Raw genomic sequence first — 13,108 nt, forward strand, 5'->3', positions numbered from 1 at the left:
CACACACACACACATAAAGAAGGAGTAGAAGCAAATACTGTTGAATGATGATGCACAGAGGAGATTGTAATCATTACAATGAAATGATGGTATAAAGCCAATGTCCTCCCATGTAAACTATCACTCAATTCACAATAAAAACTTCAAAAAAGAATTAGAATTGTTTTGAATTATTCATATAGACTATTTTAAGGATACACAATTTTAAAATTTATATTATAATTAAATAAAACTGATTTAAAGGAAGCAAGAAAAGATTCTACATTTTACTCCTCCATTATTTTCATAACCTTTATGTTTCTATGTAATAATGCAAGAATAAAAGTGATCCCTAGAGAGCTCTCTTGCAACAAGAGACAAATCTAATTTATAAGTCATAGTTTTGCCTCCACAAATTTGGTTCAAGTAATGCTTGTGTCTAGAGAGTAAATTAGGTACAAATCTCCTGGGTTGGGTAAGAATAACCTATGTGTTTAATATCTTTTAAGATTTTTTCTTCTTTTACTTCAGAAATGCATTTGGGTGCCATTCCTCAGTAAAATGCTGCAAGCCTTGTTTGTTGGTATTGAATTTCTGGAAATTCTATATTAAGGCTGAGATGCTCAGGTCATAGTCAATGAGGTATTTGGTCTGCTTGTAGGAAGGAATTAGAGTCTATGAACAGGTCTCACCACACTCTGCATACCCCTTTTGTTGCTCATCATACTTCTCAATAGAAGGAGATTTTTTAAAAAGTTTATGGGAACTCAAACCAAAAATAAAACTTCTTAGTCATATTTAGAAAGGCTGAAGTTTCAGGTCAAGCAATAATTAAAGATTTTTAGCTAAGACCAAAAAAAGTATACCCAAGAGGTAAGTGAATGCTTTTGTACTCATGATCTTTTCTGAAGTGGAATGCTTCTTACACATATTTCATAGTTTGTTTCACTTTTTATATTTTGTGTTGAACGTTTTAAAATACTTTTGTGCACATTATTCTCTAGCATATGCATTATTTTCTTTATGTTTATCATAAAGATTAGAAAGTATAACAAAGTCCTTCTTTAGTTAGTAATATGGACAAAATGTAAGGTTTTTGTTTTGTTTTTGTTATTTCTAAATGTGTTTCCCCATAAGCCATTGTAGAGCGAAAATTTGTTCCTCCCCAAATGCTGAGTATTTGGGAATGGGTGGGGTGTAGCTTTCCTTTTCTTCTAGCAATACAGTGACTCTCAGGCTACTGTATTCTTTACATAGAGTTCTTCATTTGGCTTCTTGAAGAGAGTAGAATGAGACAGATGAAAAGGGGAGGTGATTTAAAGTGTTGGGAGGAACACCCCATTTTTTTAATAGAAATCACTAGGTCTTATTGAATTTGAAAGATAATGTATCTTTAAATCCTATTTGCTCTTGGCACGCTCAAACACTATAGTGCACACCTGAGTAGGTCACCAGTTTGAACTATCACTGAATTATTTCTTCTAAATTTATTCAGAATTGAAATGGACTTTAGTTTTGCTTGGCTAATTACATTTCAAGGTGTAAATTAGATATTCACTGTTTTCTAATCTCATGAAACTCCTAATCTACATAATCTTGTAATTGTTCTTCATAAGCATTTCTGTTGGTGTTTTATTATTGAAGGTCTAGTTCGGTATTTACTTTCTTCAGTAAAAAAGCTTACATTTTATTCCCATCAGTTACTAACAATCTTTTAAAAGCTATCCCAGACTCTTAATTTAATAACAGCAAAATCTCATAACATTAAAAAAATACATGATTTGTATGCATATAGCACTGTATCTATTTTACCCTTCCTTTCTGTAATCATGGATACAAGTCACTAATATCAATGGATTTTATCTTTCTTACCCAAGATTGAATATGTTGTACTAAATTATCACAAAGTTTCATGGAACATCATAAACAAAATATTTTTTAAGATTTTGGCTACTTTGGTTACATACTCACACATATAACCAACATGCATACCAGTGCACATACATGGATTAACACATATGCAAACTACGGGTACATGACATGTTCTTAGAAGAATAAAATACTTTATGGGACAAAAGAGTCTTTAAATCACATTTTTACCATACAATGCCGTCTGTAATATAACTAATTACTAAGGATATGATTGACTTTTCAAAATTTGCTAAATGTATGCATCTTCTAGAATTATGACCAGTCTATCAAGCTTGTCAACATTTCTTTATATTTGTATATGAGATGATAATTTAAAAATATACTTTCAATTTGTAAGCATCAATTGAACTACATAATAAACTTATAAGGTAGGTTCACACATAGAAACATAAGTCTTGTATTAAGACATTGAGGAGAAAAATTAATTTTAGAGAGAGTGTAAGTGAAGAAACTGTTCCACTTATACAGGAATAGAAGCAGAGTCAATACATCCCAGAGCAGGATTTTACATTTCCTTATTTTCATTTTTCTAGCTGCCTCCACATATGTGCCTTCTAATAATGAGCATGTGTTAATATTTTCCAAAATTTAAACATAGGAAAAATGAAGAAAATAGCAGTATAAGAGTCACATATAGAAGTACAATCCAAATTATATACAAATATCATACACAATGTCTTTAATTACACACATTTTTGTGTACATATTTTATTTATTAGTGCTCATGAAACATATATAGTGTAACCTGAGAGACAGAATATGATGGAACTGCCTCAATTTTCCAAATCTGCTCGGTTTTCTGACTTTGAAAGGTCTTACCAATTTTCTACCACTTCATTTAATGTAAAATATTAAGAGTTTTCTTTCTCTGATTGGTTCTTATTCACCTTATACAGGATAAGGTTTTCAAAGATTGTATTGTATAGTATATTACTTACTTTTTATATTCAAAACAGTAGAGTGATTTTTTGCTGTTGCTGAAATGGTAAAAAAGTACAGAAATATAAAGCAATATAAAAAGAAAAAATCAGCCACACATCCACTACTTCACCTTTTTTGTTGTTGTTGTTAAGTGATGTCCAGTTAGTTCAGACTCATAATTACATTACATAGAGTTTCCAAGAAGCAGCTGGTACATTTGAACCAGTGATCTTGTAGTTATCAACCCAGCACTTATCCTATAGCACCACACCAGGATTCTTTCCTTTAACTTATAATGTTAAGTTTGAGCCCATAGCTGCTACAACTGTGCCAGTCAATCTTGTTGAGAGTCTTCCTCTTTTTATTTGACCCTCCTCTTTACCTAGCATGATGTTCTTTTCTAGGAACAGGTCCCTCCTGATGGTATTTCAAAAGTATGAGTGAAAAAGCCTCTTCATTCTGGCTTCTAAGGAGCATCATGGCTGTACATCTTCCAATATAGATTTATTTGTTCTCCTAGACACCCATGATACATTTAATATTTGTTTCCAATACCACACCTGAAATGCATGAATTCTTCTATGGTTTTCATTATTCATTGTCCAACTTTAACAATCATATGAAGTTATTGAATATACCATGACTTGGGGCAGGCACACCTTATTCCTCAAACTGACATTATTCTCTTGAGCACTTTGAAAATGTGTTCTGCAGCAGATTTGCCAAATGCAACATGCCGTTAGATTTCTTGACTGCTGCTTCCGTGCGTGTTGATAAATGATCCAAGCAATGATATTATTACTGGTTCAGTGATAAGGATTTTGTTTTCTTTACACTGAGTTATAACCCCTACTGAAGGCTATGGCCTTTGATTTTCATGAATGAGTATTTTAAGTCTTCTTTGATTTTGGCAAGCAAGGTTGTATCATCTGCATATTTTTGTTGTTGTTGTTAAGCGGTCATTAATAAGTCTTCCTCCAATCCTGGTGCCACATTCTTCTACATAAAATCTAGTTCTTCAGAATATTTAGTCAGATTGAATACATATGGTCAAAGAATACAACCATGGCACACACATTTTCTTATTTTAAACCGTATAGAGTCCCTTTGTTCAAAAGGGCTGCTTTATCATCTATGTACAGGTTCCTCGTGAGCACAATTAAGTGTTCTAGAATACTGACTTTCCTCAATATTCTCCATAGCTTATCATAATCTATGCAGAAGTGAATACAGAAAAACATGTCATTTCTTATATTGTGGACATGTTGTTAGTTTCCTAAAGAAGGACCAGTCCTTAAAGAAGAATATCACACTTAGTAAAGCTAAGTGTCATTGAAAAAGAGGAAGACCCCCCCCCCCAAATGACATGAATTTACACAGTGATAGATACAATTGGCTGAAACATAACAATTATGAAGATAGCACAAGACTAGGTATTGTTTAGTTCTCTTCTGCATATAGAGGATGAGTGGACAGCACCTAACAACAACAAAATTTCTGACTTGTTCTAGACATGTACCATCATTAACGATGGTGGTGTTGGTGGTATGCTGTTGAGTCAGTTCTGACTCATAGTGATCCTGTACAGAGTTTCTGAGGCTACAAATCTTTATAGGAGCATGCAGCCTTATCTTTCCATACAGAGCTGCTGGTGGATTTAAACTGCTGACTTTGTGGTTTGCAGCCCAACATGGAACCCACTACATTACCAGGGTTCCTACACATCATAAAATTGAATCGATAAAATTGTCATTCAAATATTTTTCTACATTTTGTGATTTAGATGTTTTAACACATAGGTTCTTCGAAAATGTTTAGATCTTAAATGGACAAGGTCAAGATTAACCACCACCCCATCATGTCATTTAAAATCTTGGCAGTTTAGAAATATTCGTAATAAAAATCAGAAAACTAAGAGTGCTAGTAGTTAATTTGTGTCCATTCAACAAGTTTCCTTTATGAAATTCAACATGTAACTTCAAACAATGTAGCCATAAAATACTCATTTGTAAAAAAAAAAAAAAAAAAAAAAAAATCTCACAATGTGTTTCCTTTTGTCAAGCCTCAAGGAAAGGAATATCATGGTTAATATAACCAGTTTGGTGAATGAATTCATCCTCATGGGATTTTCAGATTTAAGGGATCATCAAGTCCTCCATGCCATACTGTTCTTACTTATCTACTTGATAGCTCTCTTTGGCAACCTCCTCATCATTAGTCTCACCACGTTGGACCAACACCTCAACAGTCCCATGTACTTCTTTCTGAAAACTCTGTCATTGATAGATCTCTGTTTCATCTCTGTTACACTTCCCAAGTCTGTCATTCATTCTTTGAGCCAAAATAGTTCCATATCTTTCCTGGGATGTATGGCACAGGTCTTTTTTGTTGTTTTGTTTGCTTGTACTGAGCTGGCCTTGCTCACAGTAATGTCTTATGACCGATATGTGGCTATTTGCCACCCTCTATATTATCAGGTCATCATGAGAAAAGGAGCCTGTGAGAAAATGGTGGTTGCTTCATGGCTCAGCGGAGCTGTATCTGGGTTCTTGAATACATCTGTGACCTTCTCATTACCATTTTGTAGGTCAAATTTTGTCCATCAGTTCTTCTGTGAGATCCCTTCATTACTCAAACTGTCCTGCTCAGAAAAGTATCTTGCTGAGATTGGAGCCATAATTGTCACAACTTCCTTAGGATTTGTGTGTTTTATATCTATCATAGTTTCCTATGTCCACATCTTCTCCACAGTTCTAAGAATTTCATCGATGGAAAGTAGGTCAAAAGCCTTCTCAACTTGCATTCCTCACCTTATAGTTGTTACTGTTTTCCTAACTACAGGGTCTATAGCCTACCTAAAACCTGCATCAGACTCACCTTCAGTTTGGGATCTTCTGGTGTCTGTATTCTACACTGTAGTGCCACCCACTCTAAATCCCATAATCTATAGCCTGAAGAACAAAGATATGAAAGTTGCCTTCTGGAAATTTTTGAAAAAAATTATCATTTTATAGTAACAACTTCAAAAATAACCACAGAGACATTTTACTCAACCAGACAAATAAGTGTGCAGCTCAATTAATAGCAATAGAGTTTCATCTGCTTTACTTAAGTGAAAATTTAATGCTTTTGTTCACACACAGAATTCACAATTTTCCCATATTTCATTAATCTTAATAAAGATGCATGTAAAGTTGTTGTTGTTGTTATTGTTAAGTACCGTACAGTCAGTTTGGATTCATATAGAGACCCTGCATAGGGTTTCCAAGAAGCATCCGGTGAGTTTGAACTGCTGACCTTGCAATTCACACTGACCTTGAAGTCCAACGCATTAACCCACATCATCACAAAGGTTCCATGTACCATAGGAATTTCTAAAGCAAGAGATTATATGCAACAGAAAATATAATAGGAGAAGTTATTACATTACTCATATTTGTGATTTTTCTCTTAAATTTCTACAAACCCATTGCTGTATAAATGTATCAGAAAAATGATCTATCTATGTTGGAACTGTTTTGATCAATGGCCATTGCCCAGACAATCAATGATTAAATATATACCTGCTATATAATGAGCTCACATGTACTCACATTGCAAAAAGAGACACTAAACATAGAGGAACCATGGAGCATATGCCAAACAAAGGAAAATATAAAGTTATTATAGGATTTGGAAGAAGAATAGCATTTAAATAGAACTTAACTGAACTAATTTGATGGACTCTAAATGAAGAGGTCAGTGACTCCATACAATAAGCACTGGGCTGTGAACCACAATCTCCAAAACTGCCAGACATTCTGCAGGAATAAAATGAGGCTTTCTGCTCCCTCAAAGATTTAAAAACCTCAGAAAACCTATGCAGTGTCACTATGAGCTGAAACCTACTTGAAGGAAGTTAATAACAACAACAAGGGAAGGTTGTTCTTGTTAGGCTCCATTGAGTCGGTACCAACCCACAGTGACCTTATGCACAGCAGAATTAAACACTGCCCAATCCTGGGCCAACCTCACTACTATTGCCACACTTGAGTCCATTGGTGCTGCCACTTGGGTAGTCCATCTCATTGAGGGTCTTCCTCTTTTCCTCTGACCCTTCACCCTACCAAACATGATATCCTTCTCCAGTGACTGGTCCCTCCTGACAATATACCCAAAGTATGTGAGATGAAGTTTGGCCATCTTGGCCTCTGAGGAGCACTCTGGCTGCACTTCTTCCAAAACGGACCTATTGGTTCTTTTGGCAGCCCATGATACTTTCAATATTCTCCTCCAACAACATAACTCAAAAGCATCAATTCTTCTACGATCTTCCTTATTCACTGTCCAGCTTTCACATGCATATGAGGTTATTGAAAATACCATGGCTTGAGTCAGTCACACCTTAGTCCTCAAGCTGACGTCTTTGCTCTTCAACACTTTAAAAAGGTCTTGTGTAGCAGATTTGCCCAATGCAATACATCGTTTGATCTCTTGACTGCTGCTTCCGTGAGTGTTGATAGTTGATCCAAGAAGAATGAAATCCTTGACAACTTCAATCTTTTCTCCATTGATAAGAATGTTGTTTATTGGTCCAGTGGTGAGGATTTTTGTTTTCTTTATACTGAGATGTAATCCATACCGAAGGCTGTGCTCTTTGATTTTCACTTTCAGCAAGCAAGGTTGTATTATTTGTATATCACAGATTGGTAATGCATCTTCCTCCAATTCTGATGCCACATTTTTCTTCAGAACCCAGCTTTTCAGATTATTTGCTTAGCAAACAGGTTGAGTAAGTACAGTGAAAAAATACAACCTTGTTGCATACCTTTCTTAAATTTAAAACATTCAGTGTTCCCATGTTCTGTTCGAACAACTGCCTCTTGGTCCAGGTACAAATTCCTCATGAGCACAATTAAGTGATCCAGAATACTCATACTTGACAATGTTGTCCATAGCTTGTCATGATCCACACAATCAAAAGTCTTTGTGTAGTCAGTAAAGCACAAGTAAACATCTTTCTGGTAGTGTCTACTTTCAGCTAAGATTCATCGGACATCAACAATGGTATCTCTTGTTCCACGCCTCTTCTGAATCCGGTTTGAACCTCTGGCAGTTCTCTGTCAATATATGATTGTAGCCATTTCTGTATTACCTTTAGCAAAATTTTACTTGCATGGTATATCAAAGAGATTGATGATTTCTGCATAGGGACTCTGTTTATAGGATGTTACATAAAGTCTCAACTGTGAAGTGGACCTGGTTCATTTTGCATTGTAATCAATAAATTTAAAATAGTTACAAATCAATGCTTTCCCCAGAAATCTCTTATCTGTAACTTGACTTGAACCAAAGTTGCCCTTCCATGTTAGCATGACTAATATCATTCATCCAGAAAAAAGATGCTTTGTTCTTACTGGTAAAATTCCAGTTTTCTAAATTTCCCATAGTCCATTATTTTAGATAAATATTATTTTCAGTGACTAAGAATGTAGTTGGTTTTGTTGTTGTTAAGTGCATTTGAGTCAATTCAGACTCATAGTGACCCTGTATAGGGTTACCAAGGAGCAGCTGGTGAGCTTTAACCACCGATCTTGCAATTCAAACGACTATACTTACTTAGTCATACTTAAAAGGGAATTTTTATGACACTGTACAGATGTAGAATCTCTTTGAAAAATATGTTATTTTCTGCTAATCTTGCAGCTGTCTTTGTATGTGTTATGTTAACCTAATAAGTGATAGAGCAGAGTTATACTTATTAGTCCTGGTGCTGTGCTGTAGCATAAGCACTGGACTACCAACTGCAATGTCAGTGGCTCAAACCTACCAGACGCTCCTTGAAAACCCTAAACAGGTCTGCTATCAAGTCAAAACAAATTCAATAGTACTTAACAAAAACAATATATATATATATAATTCATCTAAGTTAATGGAAGGATTTTAATATGTTTATGGGATAACATTATGCTATCAAATTTTATTACTACTCTCTCAAAATTATGCAATGGTTTCTGCCTATCTCAATGAATACTTTATTTTTTTCATTTGTTCTGTCTTTCACTTCTAAACCAATGCTATGATTTTCTCATTATCAGAAATTTATAGAAATGATTATATTTCTAAATCAAGTCCTTTAATTCTATTATAAAACTGTTTTATATCCTATAAAGTAATTTTGGTTAATTATCTGCTGGTGTTTTTTGTAATTTACAAAAAGTAAAGAAGGCTTTGTTGACGAATAATTACAATTCAAATTGTTATTTTAAAATATAGAAAATGGAGTTAGTGGGACAACATAAATATAGAAAATGGAGTTAGTGGGACAACATAGTAGACAACATCAAAGAACATCCCTGCACAAAAACACAGAACAAAATTAAAACAAAAACCCGTTAGAGTTAACACTGGAGAAATTGTGAACATAGTCAAAAATCTACAGTAACCAAACAAAGCTAAAGTAAATAAAGACTAAAAAGTTTTTAGGGTTCCATAATTTGACTTCTGCAGGTCAAGAAAGACCCACTTGAGGTTGGTGCAAGCAACATACACAGACAAAAGCAGCAAATAGCAAGCCAGGTTTATTAAGCTATGAATGGTACACTTCTCAGAAGAGGAGGAGCAGGCATTGGCCTTCTGTTCTTTCTCCCTTACATAGGGGTATTGGCTCGATTTCCTTAAGTTTAATTCTGATTAGTGGCAGGATCTAGGTAGCACATATTTTTGCACCATTTTTGATGGTCTAGCACTGCTCTATTTCCAAGAAGGTGTGCTGGGCTCAGTTTCCTGGACTTGCTGATTCAAGTGTCAGGTGTTGCGGTGCAGTTAGGCTGGCTGTTAGGTTTCCACTCCCTAACATTTCCCTACTCAGAGAGTAGGATCCTGAGATCTTTAAGGGAAATAGGGTGTTTGTTCTGTCTGGCTACTTCTTGTTGATTCAGAAAGAAGGCCTGCCTAGTTAATATCTTCCTTCGGCGTTTGTACTCTTCCTCTAAAAATCTGGCAGTTGCCACATCCAAAGGTTTCATGGGTATAGGTTCCAAGGCTTGCGCCACCATCATTTTCTTTTGGAATTGTTGTATTTTGGAAGATACACATTTAACCAACAGATTAACCACACAAGGACCAAATATTGTTTAAATGAATATTATAGCCACTATTGGTCTAATAAGAGGGAGAAACTAAGTAAATGAGGGAAGTCAGTTTTTCATAATTGTCCAAATGTTTTCAGTTATTTATTTTTGACTGCCTCTTAAAATATTAGCTATGTTTAACAGGCCTTGAATTCTTTCCTCTACCTTTCCACTTGAGTTTATATAAAACCAGCAGTTGGTAGTTGTCAAAGCTCATAATCCTCCCTGGCTAGCCAGTAGATAGATAGTTTATTGTTATTCAGTGGTCCATCACCTACTTTGACAGTGAGTTAGGAGAGTATTGAATCACTTTTATGGCAATACTGGCATCTTGGGCTATACTCTGCAATAATCTAGAATTGATTGTAATGGTTTGTGCATTGTATACAACCCGTCTTATGAGGCTGGTCCTAGTAGTGACCACTGAGAGTATACCTGCTACAATCAATCTTACTCCTCTCTGGATCCAAGGTCTCAATGAGTAGCATTAGCAGACATGGTATAAGATAAGTTCATATAAATCTGAGAATCATAATTTTCAGATCTCAACCATCCTACAGTGCAGTGCCCATATAAGCTGGTTACGTGTAAGCATCTTAAAGTCTGTACTTCTTTGGTGGTATTGTCTCCACATAACCACCATGTCCCTGGGTCTAACCAGAAGAGTTGAGCCTCAGCAGGCCAACTGGTGCTGTTCTCTGGGTCTGGAATCAGATTTTTCTTAACTCATTTCAAATAGTCTCTCTGACAAACTTTGACCCCCACCCTAGGGAACCTACCAGTTGCAACTATACTCCAGGGAGTCAATGGGTTTCCCAGAGCTTTCCCTATTTTGAATCGTGCCTTTCTGCAGCTCCTGCATGCTTCTCTGCTAGTTCAGGGACAAAGTTCTTTGGCAGTGCAATTTCAGGTCATATTTTTGGTACTGACTATAATATTAGTCTACTAAGCAAGATGGAACAGTAAAACACAATTCATACACTTTGATTGAACTTGTACTGGAAAATCTAACTTGATAACTGTAACTGGGTATCTCTTAGGTTTCTCAAAGGGAAGGCTAATGCTGGACAAGTTAGTACTTGGAATGGAGGTTAAAGATAAATGTTAGGAAGAACCCTGACCTTGGAAAATTTCAAGATGGCACACCCAGCAATTTGTTAATTTTTCCCTGCCTGGGCTATCATTTTTTTAATATTTAATAGAGAAATGTGCAGCTGTAACTGATAACAGTGATAGGTTTATTTTCAAATAGGTTTATTTTTTAAATGACCTTCCTGTCGGTCTCCACTTTCTATTTTATGGTAATGGTCTCTCAATTAGCATCCCAAAGTTACGGAGTTGTTGAATTATAGGGGATAAATACTGGATTCCTGGCAATGACAATATATATTGTATTCTTTTAGGATATCCATCCCCAAGTTTTAGCTCAATTTTAACTGAATCTATATAGATGGCTCTCTGGATCCAAATCTCAGAGTTCAAGAGGAATATCACTCTTTTCTGGCATTTCCTCTTTGTAGCTAATATCTGGGCTATTAGAGCAAAAGCTAATTATGTTACCAACTTATACAGAAGATCGCATGTAAGATCTCTAAAGGACAAAAGGGTTGGAAATAGTTAGGAACTGATGTGCTAATAAAGTCACCTGCCAGCTACAGGCCAGAGGCGGGGTGAGGAACCACCAGACTGGTGACCCATCATTCCTAATAACAATAACAATGTGAGAAGACAGGGAGACAAGACCACCAAAGGTGGACTTTGGTTTCTGCACACCACCTGACTCACTTAAGTCAGCCTTGGAGAAGCATGACACAGTCCAGGGATTCTCCACCTTTTGTCCCCCCTTTCTTCCAGTCCATAATTGGTGACCCACAATTAGGAAACAGATAATAGAAGGGTGAATTCCTCTACTCCAATGATTTAGATAATTCCTATTGTGAACCTTGTCCAAAAAAACACAGGCTGGCACTGGCACACAAAAAAAGCAAAACTAAGGAAAATGAGGATTGGACTGTCTCCCTACTTTGTTCTTTTAACAGTTGTCTCAGAAAAAGGAAGCTTTCTTCCTCAGCATCCCCAGGGGTATTATAATTAAACACATGTTGCAAAAACTGGATTAAAAATACTGCCTCCCACCTTTTATACTGGAAAACAGTATAGGACTTTTATTTATTTATTTCTCCTTTTTGTACTCAACAACATGAGTGTTGTGGTTCTAACTTATCCTCAAAGCCTGCATGAGGTTTGTGATTCTAGGGACTCTTCACCATTATCTACAATTCTGGAGGTTGAAGCAAATTATACATCCCTGCAAATGTCATCTGCGGAGGCACTCTACACAGAGACTGTCTCTCCTCTTCTGGCTTCCTTAGATCTGCTTATTCAGAATAGTCCTGATTCTGCCACCAGTCTCAAAGTAAAAGTGCCCACCTTTATAGAGAAAAGCACAATGAAGAAGGAAGACAAAGTCCAGGGCAAGAAACAGGTCAGAAGTGTTCTCTCAGATGCAGCTATGCATACTCAAAGACAGATTTCAGAAACAGAAATACCTCAGCCTTCAGCAGCTGCAAGGACTTTCTGATGTCCTGAACCTTAGCTACAAACAAGTTAAGACCTGATTCCAAAACCAAAGAATGAAATGTAAGAGGTGTCAGAAAAACACCAAATGGCCAAATAGTAGCAATGGTGTGGCTCAGAAGGTCTCTGTGCCTGCTGAATACTTGGACCTCTATTCTTCCTATCACCAGGGACTTCTTCCATCTGGAAACTGTCCAATGTGACGCAACCAGAGCTGAACAGCCAGGCTTAGAGCACCCAGCCCTGGAACAGCCAAACCTGGAGCAGCCAGACCTAGAACAGCAGCTAGGCTTGGTGCACCCAAACCTGGAATAAGTATTCCTGCCACAATCAGGTCTGGAACAACCAGTTTCAGAACTGTGAAGAGGAATTGCTGCTGCCCCAATACCAGCAAATTCTGTCAGTGATTTGGAGGCCTCACAAACCATAGATTTATTCCTAAATGACTCCATGGACATGCAACCTGAAAAGGTGTGAAGAGGGCATAGAATTCCATGTCAGTCTGTGCAATGTTTGCATTACTTCCTTTCTTGTAGGATTTCTTGTTTCTAAACTCACTCTCTCTCTCTCTCTCTCTCTCTCTCTCT

The 13,108-nt window shown here is 36.3% G+C and overlaps 1 protein-coding gene and 1 pseudogene across 1 annotated transcript; both read left to right on the forward strand.

Moving 5' to 3' along the window:
- The first annotated feature begins 4,913 nt into the window (after window positions 1-4,913).
- Window positions 4,914-5,846, forward strand: LOC102820890 (olfactory receptor 14A16-like). The gene has a single exon (XM_006877087.1). The coding sequence runs from the start codon at window positions 4,914-4,916 to the stop codon at window positions 5,844-5,846; it is 933 nt and encodes a 310-aa protein (XP_006877149.1).
- A 6,298-nt stretch (window positions 5,847-12,144) lies between these two features.
- On the forward strand, window positions 12,145-12,998 carry LOC102821272 (annotated as a pseudogene).
- Window positions 12,999-13,108: the final 110 nt, after the last annotated feature.

The sequence above is a fragment of the Chrysochloris asiatica genome, unplaced genomic scaffold (assembly GCF_000296735.1).
Source record: "Chrysochloris asiatica unplaced genomic scaffold, ChrAsi1.0 scaffold00441, whole genome shotgun sequence".
Lineage (NCBI taxonomy): Eukaryota > Metazoa > Chordata > Mammalia > Afrosoricida > Chrysochloridae > Chrysochloris > Chrysochloris asiatica.